Source organism: Solanum pennellii, chromosome 1 (assembly GCF_001406875.1).
Source record: "Solanum pennellii chromosome 1, SPENNV200".
NCBI classification, from domain to species: domain Eukaryota; kingdom Viridiplantae; phylum Streptophyta; class Magnoliopsida; order Solanales; family Solanaceae; genus Solanum; species Solanum pennellii.
Genome location: NC_028637.1, coordinates 99853371 through 99872478, shown reverse-complemented (window position 1 = coordinate 99872478; position 19108 = coordinate 99853371). Strand labels below are relative to the sequence as shown.

The following is a 19108-nucleotide window of genomic DNA, read 5'->3' as shown; positions in this document are numbered from 1 at the left end:
CTCAACCATAACGTTTGCAATGCCATTCTGCCCTCCAATGCTGGAACTGGGCCTTTGCTTTCTTAGGCTAACTGGCTTGTATTATATGTCCTTTTGAGTCCAAGCTTGAATCGCTGTTCGAATTCGGTTTTTTTATCGACATGTGTGAGCCATTCAGAGGCACGATGCACAGAGGGCAAACATGCTTTATAAACAAATTTGCCATCAAAATCCGGATATAAGCTGTCGAGGTTAAAATTATTTATATCTCAGAAAAGATATCGTTGAATTTAAATTATCTTAACATTGTACATACTACAACAAGAAATCTATAAACTCAAGATTTAAAAAATCCTCTGTGAGCTTACTATTCTACAATAATCATTTTGATTGGTATTTATTTTGAAGAAGGGAAAGTGTGTGGGTGAACAGCTGAAGCTTTCTCGACTGCACTTGGTCATAGTGATTTCTGGGATACTGGATCTGATGTAGAGAGCTCATTATACATGTCAGATATTGCTTTGGCGAAATAAGCCTTCGCCTGAGGCCTCTTGACCTGGAAATTGAAACAGAAGAGAAGTACATTAATACATACATCTTCACCCCAAAAGTTTAGAACATTGAAAAATGCAAGTGAAATTACCTTGAACGTGGGTGTGAGAAGGCCATTTTCGATTGTGAAAGGCTCAACAACCAATGTTACAGCTTTTGCAAATTCGAAACCTCTCAACTGTGTATTGCAGCAAAGAGAGAGCATGCATCATTTGCCGGATCAATTGAGAGATCACTTCAGCATTTTAAGAAACTAAAAGCCAGGTAAAAAAAGCCCAAGTCAAATAAATTACCTGAGCTTCCCTTCCGACTGCATCCATCTCAGCAAGAACAGCAGCCCTTGCTCTTGGATCATTGCATAGTTGTCCCAAATCTTCATACTGAAGACATCATATTAAAACCAAGGGAAACAAATCAGCCAGCTTCTTAGAGAATGACAAACAAATATCTTCAACACCACAGCGTAAAATTTCATTTGGTTACAGCTATTCCGTAAAACTAAATTCTGAAGAACAGGTCAGATGACTGAATTTTGTATTGCTGAATGATTTTAGTAACTAAATACCAAGTACTGAAAACATAAGGCTGAACTGTTTGAAACATACCACTGAACGTAGATCTTTACATCTCCTCCGATGGATGATATAAAACCAAATTCACAAACTGATGAGTTTTAGATGTCTTACAAGTTGATATTTCAAACGTTCTGGTTTTTTTTTTGGATGAAGCATGTATTCCATTAAAAAGCATCAAGAAGGTTTTTATTGTTTGTGTCAGTTAGATGTCTTATATTTGCTTTAGTGGCTTTATGTAATGTCATGACTAGATTATTTAAAAAGCATCAAGAAGGTCTTTATTGTTTGTGTCAGTTAGATGTCTTATATTTGCTTTAGTGGCTTTATGTGATATCCTGACTAGATTATTGTGCTTAGTGAAATGTGTCAATTTCCTAGATTTTACTTGACCAAGGGAAAATCAATGAGGAATGCATCGAATAAGCCATCAGCAGATCAAAAGTTAGCCAGACATTAGATACCAGTATATTTTATGGGAAGCTCTGAAGCAAGTTATAATTTTTTTTACAACCGTAGCATCAAGGCCAGTTTGTGCACACCTCAGCTAATTCCACAGAATACCTACTACCAAAAAGGTAGGAACAGGTCCCCCCGTAACCTTGTCCACCAAGGGCCAAGGCTAGATGGGAAGAAATAGCGAGTTGTAATTTTCTAAATGTGTGAATATAAGGCAGCTGATGTGCTCTGTGCAGAGTTGATGATAACACACTCAAAATATGAAGGTTCATGTAATGCAACACGAAACTCCAATGATGACCTCGACATAAGTTTGCTTTAAGTGAAGCATTTCACAAGATGTAAATGCAATGACTAAATGTAGAAAATTAAGAGCTACCTTGATTCCCTCAGATGATGCCCATTCCTTCAAGACATCTGGCTCTACACAAACTATTGCTACTAAAGAGGAATTAAAGCTATCACCTGTGAATGTTGCAACAGTGAGCAAAGGACATTTATATAGTGAGCAAAGGACATGGTTTAATGATTCCATAAGAGAGAATTCCATTATCTGCTTACCATAGACGAAGCATTGTGCAATAAATTTGCATTTAGCATAAACATTCTCAATTTTCTCAGGAGCTATGTATTCACCCTGTGCCAACTTGAAGATATTCTTCTTCCTGTCCACAATGACAATTCAGAGATCATTCTACCATGGAAGACAAGCAAGCACAGAAAGATAGATGTTCTAATATCAAAAGGGGGTAAAATTAACGTTGAGAACGATGTAACTACATCATAATAATATATTTGATGGAAATGGTAGGGTTGATAGAAATCCTCGCCAACCACTAGGTGCCACAAATAAATGGGTGGGGTGGGTAAAAGTTGTTTTGTATCTCAAATTAAAAATATCTAAGGTTATCTCCCCTGATCAAGCCGAATAGATTCTACCTGTCAATAATCTTCAAGCGGCCTCCAGGTAACCATAATCCAATATCACCAGTATGCAGCCAACCGTCATCATCAACTACCTCCTTCCTGTTAACTACTAGGTCAGGCAAATTATCTTGGAGAAGCTCATGGCAATGACAAAACAAGAAATGAAATATCAATGAGTAAGGTATGTACGTCTGCACTTCATCTTTGTAATAGCCTTGAAAAACAATAGGACCTCTAACACATATCTCTCCACGAGGATGAGGCTGATCCTCTGATGTGTAACTCATTTCGGGGACATCCACAAGCTTTATCTCTGAAAATAGCAGAGTCGTAGACAATTTAAACTCCGTTACAGCTTTTCTTTAGCAATCATTAAGTTAACTATAGCGCTGCAAAAAGTAATAGAAGAACAGGAACCACACAAAAGAAAGTTGACACACTCTTTAGCAAATTCAACATGGAAATGTGCAGTTCACTTATAGTACTACGACATTTTGTGCAAGGTAATGTTGCATGTTAACCTTGTTGGCATTTAAAGTTTTAAGCCTTAACTTTCTCTTGCAAGCTTCTAATTTCGCGGATAAACTTATCAGCCACAAACTTTTTAGTGGAAATCTTGGCCCTCCGAGACTGCAACACAATTAGGAACTTTTTCATGAATTTCTCTCATGTTGTTAAGCTTCTATAAACAAATTATTAACCTTCCAGTGGTCATGAAAACCTTTTATATGCCTCAAACAGCCTTTAATTCAGCTCAACAAGGGGAATAATATCGAAGGGAAAGCAAATCAAGAACCGAAACTAGTGACATCAAAGAAGTTTATATGCCATAATTAGTTAAAACCTCACCACATGCTGGATTCGGTGAACCAACATGACCAATTAAGTTATCAGTCTCGTCCATTGAGCTTATGACACATGAAGTCTCAGTCATGCCATACCCTTCCATTACTTGACCGCCAAAACATCTGCAGGAAGGAATTTATTCAGAGCAAAGCCAACTACTGGAAGTCCTCAGCACCAACAAGAGCCAGAATTTGACGAACAAAATCTCCCAGTACTTTAGAACAGCAATAATGGTCAACTTACACTCTCAAGAACTCCAACACGTCAGGGGACAATGGTGAGGCACCTGAGGTCATAAGACGAACTCGTCCGCCCAGTTTGTCCTTTATTTTGTTGAACACCAACCTATCCCACATTGGTGATGGCTTTCTACCTGAAAATATTAGATTCTGTTAAAAGAGAGATAAAAACTCATAAAGATATGCAGCAAAAGTATTTACTGCTGATATGCAATCGATAATCCGTGATAACATCAGATTTCGTCCAAGCCAGTAACACTTATAAACCAATGCATGGCCAAATAGTTTTCTAGCACGAATTCTTATATTGCCTACGCGGGACACCTAAGGTGACCTACTGCTTGATAAATGAATTAGTCCAAGACCCTTACTCTCAGGGGATTTGAGATAACTAAAGGAAAATGTAAGAGCTCATAATCAATGCCCACTGAATAAAATGCCAGTACATCACATCTTTTATGCCCTTAACTTTTAAAACATTTCCAACAGTTGTTTAAATAAAAAAATTGGATCGGATATTTTTCCGGTTATAGGTAGTCACGTGAATTGAAAAAGGAAAATTTCTCAAATGGAAAAACACTATAAATAATCATTTAATTAAATGCTCTATAACAGCTCAACCCCTACAACCCTCATCCGCGTCGCAAAAGAAAAGATTGAAATAGGTAAGTTTCTAACGAGTTCTAGTTTTATATTAGGAATTAAAAAAACTTACAGCAGTCAAACCATTTAACACTTCTAAAATGTTAATTGGTTCGCAATTTTATAAGAATGAGACAGGTTTCCAAACAATGTGTTAAATAAGGAAGACGAGATGGAAACTCGTGTCAACTTCTCTCTTCATTATTTGAGAAGTGTTCTAGATTCATGAAGTGTGCATTCTCAATTTGAGAATTGAGCCACCAAAAGTTCCCTCGAATAATTTGTGAGGCAGGAAATAAGTTGTTAAGCAAGGAGAAACAGAGTCCTAGCAGTGATAGACAGGAGCCACTGTGTTGCATAACATCATGATATTGAGGGATCATCTTTTTCTAGATGAGTGTATGTTGCAATCATCTAAAGCAACCAGAGGAGAATCACAAATGAAAATGAAATAACTCACCGTTCATCACAGCTTGCTTCTTGGAGTTGTAGGCAGCATTAAACAGTCTCTGCTTCAGTACACCAGAAGTTTGTACGGCATTTGTGATCCTATAATGAGGCAGATTGGCAAAATCTAAGACCCCAGTCTACGAAGATATACACTATTTAGCACCCAAGTGTGCAACCCTATTGGTCGACGAAGTGGGTTGAGAACCGTGAGGTCTCGGGTTAAATATCTCGCGTATACAAAACACTAGGTGATTTCTTCCCATCTGTCCAGTCCTTGGTGGTCAGAGATACCCGTATGTGGAAGGTAACCCGTACCCCATGGAATTAGTCGAGGTGCATGCAAGCTAGCTTGCATACCACAATTGACCAAAAAAAAAGGATAAACACTATTTAGAAGATCACATAAATATTACCCAGCATATATCCTGTTGAAGAGACGAGGAACACTGCTAAATATTGTAGGTCTAAGTGTCACCAAATCATCCATCAATTTCAGATTGTCCTGCAAAGTAGAAATGCTAATGGTAAGTAATGCTTTGCAAAACAGATCGATGAATTATGTGATATCTGTAGGATCCGTTTTAGAGCTTATACGTCATAAACTGAATTAGTGTAGAGCTAAAAGCAGCACATTTAATCTCTACAAAACGTTTGAAAAAAACTACATATGAATTGAATAAGAGGAACTTCTATTAAACCCAATTTGCTCGTTGATCATGAATCCAGGATCAGAGGTCTAAGAAAACACGGCTACACCAAGAAGCTAAAAGTAAATAAGTACTTAATATCCAATTAACTAGCATACCCCCTGGTAGAATCCAACCGCAACACCAGAATATACCGATGTAATTTGGTTGGCACGTTCATAGATGTGCGCCAGGGGAAGATAGGATATGTATCTGCAAAAATATTCACATAGTGCACACTAAATCAGGAATAAATCAAATATGCGTATATAGACGAACATTTTTAGGCCAACTCACATGTCAGATGGATAAAACTTGATTGCAAGGGTCATGCCTGCAACACTTGCTATCAGGTTTGCATGGGATAATACGACACCCTTTCAAAAGAGGGAAAAAACGAGGGGAAAAAATCAGGGCCTGACAAGATCTTGTTAACAAGAGATAACCACTACAGGTACTGGTCGAGTAAGCAGATTCTGAAGTTGAAGAAATATAAGCAATACCTTTGGTGTCCCCGTAGTACCACTTGTATAGCATATGGTAGCAATATCTTCAGGCCTGGGAGGGCAAAAGGGTTGCATACTGCTGCGGCCCTATTGGTAAGCATGTCGATCAGTCATTGTAAAGTTTCTACAGAATATAGTTAAGTTGTAGGAGAGCTAATGATGTGCAAGAATGTCCATAATGTAAAATGAAAGTTGAGAGAGTACACGACATTAGAACAAATTCTGATTACAACTTTGTTACAACTTTAAAGTAATTCCCAAAATTATTTTAATAGACTCAAAACATAAAAAGGCCAGTCTCTAACCCACCCACCCCAAATCCCGCAGGTCCTTTTATGCAGCACAAGGTGAAGCGAATCTACTAGGTGTACATCTCATGTATCATCAATTTTATAATTTTCTTACAAAAAAAAAGGCAAAATCAAATTTTCCATAATTCTGCAAATACATTCAATTAAATCACCGACAATATAGAAAAAAATATTATAATTACTATTTGATAAAGGTAACAACGTAAAAAATTATAATAACTGAGATAATCTTTAAAATAAAATCATCACCATTTCATCATGGATCTCCACATCTATTAGTCCTCCCCACCCCCCCACCCCCCCAAAAAAAATTAATATTTGCGTTGATCATTGTTTATAGATTATAAAGAAGGAGAAGAATAGAAAGTGTGAGTGCAATAAAAGAAAAGGATAAAGTTGCCTCGAAACATAGTCCTATGGAATCTCTATCCTATCAATTTCATGCATGATTATACAAAAAACTATTTGTGTGTCAGCTTCTATGGTGTTACTTTCTTTATTTATATATCTTATGAAAAGTCGCTACAACATAAAAACTTAATATTATAAATATCATTACACCAATAATAAAAACATGATTTATAGAAAAAAAATACTTTTAAAACAATTTTAAAAAAAACAAATTTAATGTCCAAGGCGCACAACTTTTACGCCCAGGACATACGCCCCAAATTCTAGGGTGTATGGATGGATCTACACCTTTCATTTACGCCCCGGGGCATTTTTGGTGTGCCCTGGACCGAGACTCACCCCAAAAACACCTTAGAAAACACTGGACATAAGGAATCATAGGTGACACAAGGTATTTGAAAAAAAAAAACTAGGTACGGAATCAATTTTGTTAATAAGAAAAAAATGCTCTCGGCGCACTTTAGCAAGGTCTCCTAACGTACACCATCAGCAATTTCACGTTGCAAAGTCAGGCAAGTTCTGGTAAGGAATTGAGGTCGGAGACGAAATTAATCAAGCCGGAGGAGGGAAATGGAGAGTAGATTACGACCTCTTAACATTTGGCAGTTTCCTCCCAGCTCGATTTCAAATTATTGCAGAGGATGATGGAGATATTTCTGATTCTGGGTCAGGTCAAATGGAGCCATGGGAACTGGTACATATCAAGCAGCTCGAAGGCTACAATTTTCGGAAGAGGACTCCTCATGTCAACCTACACCCCTGGAGAAGCTGGCTTATGAGGGCAACAGGGAAGTGAAGCAAGGTAAAGTGCTATCTTATGTACCACCCAGCTCTAAGGAAGGAAAAGTTTATGTGAGTATTGAACAAGAAGACTTAATAGAACAAGCAGAGTACAGGAAATCAGCCCTAGTTGGGTATGTTATTGGTGATACCCCATATATGAAAACAATGGAAAAATTTGTGGTGCACAACTGGAAAAACGTGAAAAAAAACCCAGATCTTGTTACATGATGAGGGATACTTTCTTTTCAGATTCGACACTGTTGAAGAATGAGACATAGTAATGCAGGATGGCCCTTATAGATTTTTCAACAAGCCCTTTGTGCTGCAGAACTGGGATATAGATTTTGAATTCAATCCTGACTGTATCACTACTATACCCTTGTGGATTACTTTTCCAGGGCTGCTGGTAGGGTATTGGTCTAGTGATGTTTTGAGCAAGGTTGCAAGTGCAATAGGGAAACCTCTCTACACTGATAGTTTTACTGCTTCAATGGCTAGAATTTCGTATGCTAGAGTTCTTGTTGAAACAGATGTATCACAACCTCTGTTGGATTCCATAGAAATGGTAATGCAACAGGTTGCTTCCAGCAGGCTATGGAATATGATTGGCGTCCTAAGTTTTGCACTGAACGTATGAAATTTGGGCATTGTGCTGAAGCATGTTGGACCAAGGGTGAGGGAAAGCAAGCTGAGCAAGAAGAACCTCAATTTCAGGAGGTTAAGAAGAAGAAACGCAGGAACAAAAGACAAAGAGCTCCACAACCAAGAAACGACTGGAAGGGTAGAGGGGAAGTACAGACAAGACCAGCTGCTAGCAAATCAGACAGGGTGGAAAGGAAAGGGGCTAATTTTGATCCTGCAAGCTCAGGACAAGGTATAAATACTCATAATTTGATACAAGTGCAGGCAAGAGTACAGATCACAAATAGTTATAACGTTCTCCAGGAAGCTGAAGATCCTGGGGGCATTCACAAGCCTCAATGATCATCTCAACATGGAACATAAGAGGGCTTAACCAGCCCTTAAAGCAGAAAGAGCTAAGACTTTTTCTGCAGAAGAATAAGGTAGATGTTATGGGAGTTGTTGAAACTAGAGTAAAAGTTCACAAAACTGGGAATATTTTGCAGAAGATGGAACCTGATTGGAAGCATTGTCTTAACTATCCTATGGCTTATAATGGTAGGGTCTGGTTACAATGGAAAGATCATATACAAGTACAGGTATTGGTTGTTCATGAGCAATTCATCCACTGTAAAATTTCAGACACAACTAGTCCTTTCACCGCCTACTTTACTGTTGTTTATGCCAAGAATGAAAGTCAGCAAAGAGAGGACCTATGGAGAGAATTAGCACAAATTGGGGGTACTATCCAAGAGGCTTGGTTGCTAAGTGGGGACTTCAATAATGTGTTAACTACTGATGACAGGTTAGGCTCCCCTGTTATTCCAGAAGAAACACAAGCTTTCCAAGATTGTATTGATACACTGCAACTAACAACACTAAAGCAAATAGGATGGCACTTCACTGTTAGAGAACACATGATTCAAGGCCAGAGACGGAAAGAGAATTGATTTTTGGAGACATAGGTACCGGAAAGTACGGATTCGGGGTTCATCCCTCAATCAAGTGCTACTTGAAAGACGGGATAGATTCCACTCTCAGTTAGTATGTACCTTTTTTTTTAAGCAAGAACTCTTAATCGTTCGTATCCCATACCTATGGGCTACTTCACTGAGACTATGGTCGGAGTTTACAAATTACTTGGATAGAAGCAGGTTAAGAAAGATATTTGAAAGTGCTAGCATAAGGAAAAGATTCTATGGATGGAAAGAGGCCCTTCCTTGCTTTCAAGTTTTCGGCATTAAAAGTCAAAGGATTCTTTATTTAAGTTTAATAATAAAGTAAAGGATTCTTAGAAAAACCCGCATTCAAGGTCAGAGAAAGAAAGAGAATTGACTTTTGGAGACATAGGTGGAGCGGAGACAAATTTTTGAAAGACAATTTTCAGAGATTGTACAGGTTATCTTGGTAAAAGGACTTGACGATTCAGCATATTAGAGGGGAATCATGGTAGAGGGGCTTTTTAGGCCTTGAGGTTTAGAAGGGAATTCACCGATTGAGAAGTGACAGAGTTTCGAAGATTGTTAGCCTTACTACATATCAGACAATCCGGCATAAAACCCCGGTGTTTGGTGAGAGGGCCCAGGGAATAACGGAGTGTTGACTGTGAACTCATTTTATGAGAAGGGTTAAGGAGGAACGTGCTATTCCATGTGATGCAATATGGATCCATCGGTGTCGAGGAAGGTGTGCTTTGTTAGCTAGCTGCTAGAGGCGTGATTTTTCCAGTGGAAAACCATTAAAAAGCGAAAGTTTGATTGGGTCAGTTGGTGTTACATGTGTAAGGAGGCAGGCGAGAATGTGGATCATCTTCTTCGTTGTGGGCTAACCATGAGGTGATGGTGGGATATGTTTAGGTGGTTCGCACTCCTTGGGTGATGTCAACAACTGTGAGAGATCTGTTGTTTAGTTGGAAGAGTGGGAGAAGGAGAAGAAGACAAAGGGCCTGGAATTTGGTTCCACTTGCATTAATGTGAGAGAGAGAGAAATAGGAGAGTTCTTGAAGGAGTATATAGTCGAGTCTCTTCCCATTGAGAAGTAGCTCCGATCCCTTAATTTTCTTTTGGTGCGCACAAAAAAGTTCCTTTTTGTATAGATGATAAAGCGGAGTGTGTAGAGAATGCCCTTCAGTAGGATTTTCACCTTTTTGGTATACCACCTGCAAACGACCAGTTTGTCCATGTTTATGACTGAAATTCATTTACTTGATCAAAAAGAAAAAAGAGAAAGAGAAGATCTACAACATAAATAGCATCTTAAAACTGGTCTCCCCTTCTGTGTAATGATGCTCCTTCACTATCAAACATAAGACAAAATCTAGCTCAAAAGGTGAGGTCAATTAGGGCAGGGAGAGAGGAACAGCTACCAAATATATCCCAATGAATTCAGGCTAACACCACCAAGTGCAAAACATCAATTGTCCAAGAAATAATTATTTATGAATTATCATTTAATATACCTGACTCAGAAGCCTTGTATATGATAAGAGCTTCATTCCCGTTGTAGATGGAAGAGATGGGAGATGTTCATCTATCCCACCCACTACCTACACCATCAAAGACAGTAGCTAAACTAACAAAAATATAACAAACTGCTGTTACATGTTATATAATAATCGGACCTAAAATGGACAATTAGTAGCTCTTACCACAATCAAACGTACAGATGGAATCTCTGATAAAAAGGTCAACAACTGAAAATTCCATGAAAGGAAGGTCAGACAATCGAGAACTTCAACAAGTTTCACCATTCACATAAACATGATTATAGAAAAAAGAAAATCAGATTAGGTGGGTATAAAATGAACTATTGTAGTCTCAGAGAAGGCAAAATTACCTAAGAGTACAAGGTACCAGCATTACACTAGTCTTTCAAACATAATTATAAGGATCTTTTACAGATTAAATCCAGCTAAAATTGGGAGAACCAAGCACATGAAAAGATGTGAAACTTGAAAACAAAGAATTAGGATATTCTTTCTTCTTTTTGTCTTTTTGGAAAAGGAAGGAACTAGCATTTGTTTTAAAGCAGCATTCAGAGGAAAAGACTAACATGACAATATCAACAAGACGGGATGGAAAAGGCAAGGTGGCTAAATCATGATAAATGAAGTAGAAACAAGGAATAGAGTGAAGCATTAAACTGAGCCGTCAATCTGTATCACCATCTTAAAAGGTCATTAACTGAAACTCGAGGAGTTTTTTGACTTTTAAACCTTTGCATTAAATAATAACTGGAGAGGTTTCTTTGACTGTGAAACATTTCACTACTAAAGATTATTACTCAATACGAACATGCTACTGAGAGGTATTTTAGAATTTTTTTTTTTTTCAAACTGATATTAGTAGACTATGAGCAACTCTAACAGAGTCCTCAAAAGTTCTTTCATGTTGTTGATGTGTCTAAGAACTCAAGTTGATCAGAACAATGTTAAGATTAATGTCTCATACTGATGTGATTTGGAAGCATATAAAAGGAGTATACTCTGTTTAGAGGAGGAATTTCACTCACAGTGTTCAAGGTAGTTGGCACACAAAAAATGGCTTGTACATCAGCATGATTAACAATATATTTAACAGCGTCAGGACCTGTTGACAAAAAACATAACAAGTTTAATATATTTACCAGCCAAGGAAAACTTTCATGAAAACGCCACCTACACACCAAGAGTGTCATATAGAGGGATTGAAGTATATGAATATGCTGCGCAGGCATGGTCTACAATCATCCACTCAGGCCTATTTATGAAGTAAAGTCCCACACGAGCACCCTGGTCCATCAAAAATGGAAAAGGTCAATGATTAATTATATTGTCATTGAAGTACAATGGCACGTTTTTCTGAGTCAAACAGACTGAGCAAAAAAGGGTGAATCAGAAAACGTTAACGTCCAGAAATCAAATAAGAGATGAGTTTTATCACTAACATACCCCAAATAAGCAGAGATATCCTACTTGGTGTTGAAACAGAACAAGGAGGTTCAGAAAAATGTGATGTGGAGATCTCTTTCTTACATTAGTAAATGAATGTATGTAATTTACCAATATGTACTGATCCGAGTATGACATACCGGTTGTAATCCATAATAGTGAAGTCCAGAACCAATTGCAGTCCGAGCAGTCCCTGCCTCTCCATATGTCATCCATTTGTAACTATGGCACAGATGAAAAAATAAACGAGTAATTAGGGAACTTCTACAATTTATTTCATCCAACAAAACATTGTTAAATGGGTGCAAAATGCTCACTCTCCAACAGTTCCATCTACCCGAATGCGTGAACCCAAATATTTGTAATCCTGAAAGGTTTGAACCGCATGTCTGAACACAAAATATTATCAGATAAAACAGAAATATACTCAACAAAATAATGCAGACAATACTAAAACGTAAGTAGCATATCTCCTTTATGAACAATTAACGTAAGAGTGTATACAAGGGGTGATGAAATACTATTGTTGCAGTAATTGTAAACTACACCGCACATCATGTGTAGAAAAGAAAATTGAAAAACAAATTTGTGCAAGTAAATGGCACGGTAACCTAATTCTTCTTTATATCTAAAGCAATTAAAAGTAAAAAGCTAAAGACGAGATTCTTACTCAAAATTATCGTGCAGTGTCCCAATTTCAGGATGATCGGGAAATCTAGTAACAAGCTTAAGAGGAGATCGTGCAGATCTGCAATAATCATCACTTAGTTGCTCATATGACTTCGAAAGTTATAATTATACATAAATAATTACATATGCAGTATACCCATAAGAGATATTATATGCAAGTGATGTATGGATTATATGTGCATCCACACCTGTGAACATGTAAATAAGAAACAATCATGTGTATCTTGCGGCTGAAGTAGAAAATACACGTACCTGTATACATTCCATTTTCCTGTCTGCAATTTCTCAGGAAGAACTACGCTGAACCCCTGACCTGATCATACTTTTACGTGTGATTAACTAAGTAAACAATGAGAAAGAGTAAACACAGCAATGAATGAACAAAAAAAGAAAAGCAGAAAACCACTAAATAAAAGGCAGCGAGACATGCTGGAGTCTATGCAAAGCCATATCATGTCAGATACAAAATACCAGACAAACTTGTAACTATTTTTCTTCTATTTTTTGTATATCGAATCATAAATCTGCTTAAAGGAGTGCAGAAGAACTATTAAGATTTAGAATATACAATCTCTAAGCCGAAGCTCACAAGTTTCTAGAGCACCATTACAATATGCCTACCTACCTTTATAAATATTGTACAGTTTGTTTGTTTGCATTACTTCAGGATACTCCTTGTACAGAATAAGGACCACACACGTTCAACAGGAGATCATCAGGACTCACGTTACTGTATATGCATTATATTCCAGTAATAATCAATATTCAGTTCGAATACTAAGGATGGAATGCTTACTGTTCCAGACAGCTAAATAACTTTGCATATGTACTAACATGAAGGCATAAGTACATGAGACTACTTCAATGCTTTTCAAACTAATAGACAAATATGCTTCAAAAAGGGAAGGAAATACAACCATCGTACATTTGTATGTTTTCTTTTTCATCACAGGGGTGCCTTTCGTGAGCAACACGGTCTTGCTTCTTTTTTTTTAGATGATGGTGTTGTAAGCTAGTGTGCACCGCGACTATTACATCATGTACCTACTATCCCGGTATCACCCACCAAATCAGATACCCGAAAACTTTACTCCCCATTTTTTGCCACTGCTAAAATTTAAACATGAGATCTCAAGGTTCTCCTCCCGCCTCATTAACCACTAAACCCTCATGACTAACACTATCTTCAAAAGCTTGGTTACGTGAGAATCTACATGATTCACTTTCTTAGCTTAAATTGAAAGCTGAAAGATAGTTTCATGGACTCTCCGTGACTCAAGGCTCTCACTGAGAAGTGTATTAGAGTCTCGGAAACTATTTTCTACTCAATGTCTCCATATTAGATCAAAGAAACATTCTTGTTAAAGGAGATGCTGTAACGGAACGCCAAAATCTACTCACCCTAACTCAAACTGGGGGTTACTAAAGTCTAAAGTCTAAACTACACCTATATGTTTGAGTTTGAAGAATATGCCTCATAAAGCATTGTCAAACACTAGCTATATTCCATGGGATTTGTTTCCAAATATTAGAGAAGTTACAAAAATTCTTCCTTTACAGTGCAATTCACAAAAACAAGCATTTTCTCAGGTTGCAACGACTAGCATGGAACACCCCCGTGATCCAACAAAATTTCTTACAGGCCAATAGAAACACCTAGTAGCAAACAGCCAGCAAAGAAATAATTCCCCCAACCATGTTTTCCGCGAGATCAAAACCTTCACGGTCAAACACAGATTTTTTAACCAAGCAAAGACCCTCCCGTCTCCGATTCCATATTTTTTCCCCATCTGCCACCCCACCCAAAATAAAAAAGGTGCGGGATGGGGGGTGGGGGAAGGCTATTATCTATCAATATGGACTATATTTTCCTTCCGGGAACCAAAGGAGAGATCGCTGTTCCCACTGATAGCTAAATCTCCAGATCCTCAGGAGTCAAAATATTCAAAAGTAAAGCTCTAACAGGTTCTCAACTTTATACAACACCCTTTTAATAATTTGGAATGAGAAAGACTTTAGTCAAGTCAGTGGTCTAAAAAGACAACACCTTCCACCCATTAAGTATATTCATATCCAATAAAGGGTCCCAGAAACCACAAATCATAACCCAACCCACTATCCACTATTCTGATCTGGCGATTCCTCTTTAAACATTATACCTTCACAAATCTACAAAAAAAATCCATTTTTTCCCACAATCGTACCACTCCACATATCACATCTACATTCTATGCATATACAAACGTAAAAAACAAACAATTGAATAATCAGAAAGTGAAGTACCTAGTAAAAATTCGCCGGCAGTTGGGTTTGAACAGATCAATGACCGAGACACGTCATCGGTGGCCGGAACAAGATGGCTTTGAATAGCTTTCAGGCGTCGCTCTGCCGATGATTCCATTTTTTCAAAAACAAAAAAGAATCGTTTCTATATTATACTTCTCCGTTTTTAGGATTTTACGGTAAGCTGGAGTTGTAGTATATTTTGATAACGTTCAAACGTCAAATGTATATAGATATATACGTATAGATTAGATATGATTGGCACGCTATTCGATGAAGATGACACGAGGTAGGCGTGGAGGAAGAAGACAATGCTTATATTATTCTCAATTCCATTTAATATGTAATATCTGTTTCTATAAATAGATTCGTCATTTTATAAAATTAATGCATAAATTATTATAATAATTTAATTTTATTCTATCTGTTCACGTTTGTTTATCAAAATAAAGTCATATTCGAAAAAAATTCAATACAAAATATAATTTTACAATAACAAAAATATTAAAAATCTACATAATTTTTCAATTAAACAAAATAGAGCAATTATTAAGAATAGTAATTATTTTGTAATTATTTAAATCAATAATTAATCTTGAATATCTATTTTAAATATAACTGTCAAACAATTATGGATGAAAATAATATTGATTTAGATATCACATCCGTTTTTATTGTATGTAAATGTTATCATATTATATATGAAATGTTTTATTTTGTCTATCAATTTATTTGTATGATTGAGTTGTTATTTTAATTTTTTTTTTATAATTTACCTTGTATGGATATTTCTTTTATAATATTGATGTTTAATATTATATAATTATAAAAAATAATACAATTTATTTAAATATCATAAATTTTAATACAATGTAATTTAATACGTTATAAATGATATATAAGGATTATTCAAAGAAAAGTTAAATAGTTGGTCGTTGTTTACTGATAGTGAATTATAATTTGCCGAAAGAGGTTAAAGAAAAGGTCATGGCTAACGTTCGCCGGCTAGGTACAGCCCAAGAAAATTTGACTTGCGCTAAAGTGAGCCGCGTGAATACGACGCACCAGCCGTGGGGGTTCAGTTAACAAGCTTGGTCAAAAACAAAATTATATATTTTTAAAAAAAGATGTATCACTTTATTTAAATATTAAGAAAGCAACTGTATTATTTTCTTATAACTAAAAATATCATTTAGTTTTATTTAAATATCACAAAACTATTAGTAGCTATTATACTGATAATTTATGTGATACTTAGGTGAATTTGAGTGATTATTTTTAGAATTATATTAATTGATTTTGTGATTTTAACGTGAAGATGAGTGTTTCATTATAAAAAAATAACAATAATTTATTTGTTTAAGTGCTATAAAATAAGTGTTGAGTAATCATTAATGAAATTAAATTTAATTCTATTATATTGATATAAGAAAGGACGTTGAGAAATATTTTTATTTTATTTCACTATTGTCGATATATTTAACTTTACAAAATTAGAATATGTCTTGAAAATTACATATCATTTTTAAATGTCGTGTGTGTATATATATATATATATATATATATATAAACAAAACGTTCTGCACTCAAATTACTCAAAAAGGTAGATCAATATAATTGATACACTATGAGACTGTAGTTAATGTCATTATTAATATTAATATTAATATTTAAAGAAAATGGAACATGAGTGTCCGAAAACCGATACTATCATTAATTATTTAAATTGCTAAAAACAGTTGGTTTAATAATAATAATATACATATATATATATATATATATATTAAATGTAACGGTTGGCTTTTAAATACTCTATTATTCTTTTGAGTTTTTGGCAACTTCAACCAAGTATTTTTCATGATTTACAAAGTTATATTTATTTATTTAAATTTCTTTGTAACAGTTTGAAAATACAAACTACCAAGACATAGAATATCCCATGAATTAAAAATTCAAATATCGAACATATAAGGTTTACAAAAGATACAGTAATTACGAATTTTCAAACTAATATATTTTTATACACCTCAAATAATGTCAAATACACATTCATTATCACTTTATTTATGGTGACATGAAATTCAAAGTTCGAGTTTTTAATTTTTAACTGTGAACTTGAATATAGAAATTTTAAGTTTTTCTATTTATATAAAATAAAATGTATATATTTAAAAATTATGTAAAAAGTACTCAAAATGATAATAATTAACAACTTAAAAGAATTTTACGTATCTAAAAAAATTTAGATTCAAGAAAAAATTAATCAATTCTCAAATTTTAATTGTATCACATAAGTTAAGATATATTAATCGTATATTTTATGCATATTAATCATATATTTTATGCATTTAAAATAAACTAAAAGTTATGCAAATTTAAAAATATCATGACTATATAATTATTGTGATAGCTAGTAGTAGTTGATAGTGATATTTTGTTTGGTGTGTGAGTGGGCATTTTCTTGAAGCTTAAATACCAACAAAAAGAGGCACAAGGACAAATTCATATGAAAAGTCTCTCATTAAGGATTTAGAGCCTGTTTGGCTCAGCTTAAAAGCTGGTCAAATTGACTTAAAAACTGATTTTTGACTTATTTAGCTGTTTGGCAATACTCAAAATAACTTATTTTAAGTTAAAAAAAACTTATTTTAAGCCGAAAGTTAAAAGATGGGGTAGAGGTGCTTTTTCCTTTTTAGCTTATAAGTTGTTTTAAGTTGACCACATTTTTATCTTTTTGCCCTTAATATTTTTATACAATCTCCAAATTATCCACATAACCCTAACATTTCTTTCTTTCATTTTTCCCTTTTCACGTTTGGCATAGCAACTTCAGCACTTTTATCCAAACGCATAACTGCTTATTTTAAAAATAAGTTTAAGCACTTTCAAAAGTACTTTTTTAAAGCTGCTTTTATTAAGCCCATCCAAACGGGCCCTTAGACTAATTAACAATGTTACATTGGTTTAACAACTTCTACTTCTATTTTTTCTCTATAAAAAATAAAATAAGATTAGAGTCAAAAGAAATTCTTCTTCATTAAGACTTTAATTAATATCTAATTAGTTAATTAATTAATAGTAGAAACAAATTAATAGTAGAAACCAAAATACATCAGTAGGAGTAAAATGCTCCCAAACAAATGAGTACTCAAATCAATTACCACTTTTTATTACTCTCTCCATTTGAATAGAAAATAACCTCTATTTCTTGTTAAGTCTGTTTTAAAGAAATAACTTTTTAATTTTTTTTTGTAATATTTTAATTTCAGCTTTCGACGTGGCATGTTAAAAACTATAAGATTAAAAAATAATTTTATACACTTGACATAATTTTAATTTAGAAGTATTTTTTATTTTTCTAAACTCCATATGAAATTAAAATATGTCATTTTTTATGAAATTGAGGAATTGTCGGTCTTGTATTACCTTTTCTCCTTCTATTTTTGTTTGCAATTATTGTTCTTAAATGTTCCCTATAATAGGCCTGTTAGATCCTACCTAAAACCCTGTTCCAAATCTTTTGTTCACATTAATGAAGTCTAATGTCCAAAATTAAATTTATACAAGAGACAATTAAGAACTATATTTGCTACTTAAAATAATCTAATTATTATATAATTACTAGTTTTTTTTTTATTCAAATGAAAAATCAAAAGAAAATTATAGTGCGAAAAATTAAACCATCATAGTAAAATGAGAGTTCAAATAGTTAATCAACTAAATTATTAAAAAAAAATTATTATTACTCTATTAGTACAAAATATACCTATGCATCCTTATTTTCCATCTCTGTTTTTTTTTTTTCTCCGCCGTCTTCCTTTGTTTGCAAAAGATTTTGCTATTAAAAATTTTTATTTTATTTTAATTTATTTTCTCTTCTATTTTCCATGTTATTCTTCCATGAAAAGCGAAAGAATCAAATAAACTATCAATACTTTTCTTTTAGTATATAATAATGAAATGAACAAGTTAAATAGAAGTCCAATTTTTTTTTATTGAACAATTTTGAATTTTAAATTTTAAAATTTAATCTATTGTAATTGTGAATTGTTTTGATTGAATAATATATATCTCAAAAAGAAAAAATCTAGAAGGACTTATATACAAAATTTAAACAGATTAAAGAAAGATTTGAGCTGATATTCAATAAAATCAGTCTCTATTATTTTCTTAAACTTCAATAAATCCACTTTGCTATAATAAGCATGATTTGGTAATTTGTA

General features: G+C 34.6%; 1 protein-coding gene across 1 annotated transcript; it reads right to left on the bottom strand.

Moving 5' to 3' along the window:
* Positions 1-167: 167 nt before the first annotated feature.
* On the bottom strand, positions 168-15194 carry LOC107002128 (long chain acyl-CoA synthetase 6, peroxisomal-like). Its single transcript, XM_015200039.2, has 23 exons — positions 14886-15194; positions 12855-12915; positions 12583-12660; positions 12230-12301; positions 12053-12134; positions 11648-11753; positions 11495-11571; positions 10632-10676; positions 10443-10529; positions 5856-5945; positions 5650-5729; positions 5472-5565; positions 5080-5168; positions 4677-4765; positions 3579-3708; positions 3339-3457; positions 2679-2802; positions 2502-2588; positions 2124-2227; positions 1942-2027; positions 825-911; positions 623-709; positions 168-535 (listed from the first exon to the last, which is right to left on the bottom strand). Exons 1-23 carry the CDS (start codon positions 15001-15003, stop codon positions 437-439), a joined length of 2091 nt encoding a protein of 696 aa, XP_015055525.1. The 5' UTR covers positions 15004-15194; the 3' UTR covers positions 168-436.
* Positions 15195-19108: the final 3914 nt, after the last annotated feature.

Coding starts and splice junctions, on each gene's coding strand:
- LOC107002128 (XM_015200039.2), bottom strand. CDS start 15,003: ATGGAATCATCGGCAGAGCGACGCCTGAAAGCTATTCAAAGCCATCTT. Junction 12,135..12,229: donor GTAGATGGAACTGTTGGAGA/GTGAGCATTTTG, acceptor TCTGTGCCATAG/TTACAAATGGATGACATATG. Junction 912..1,941: donor CATCATCTGAGGGAATCAAG/GTAGCTCTTAAT, acceptor TGATGTCTTCAG/TATGAAGATTTGGGACAACT.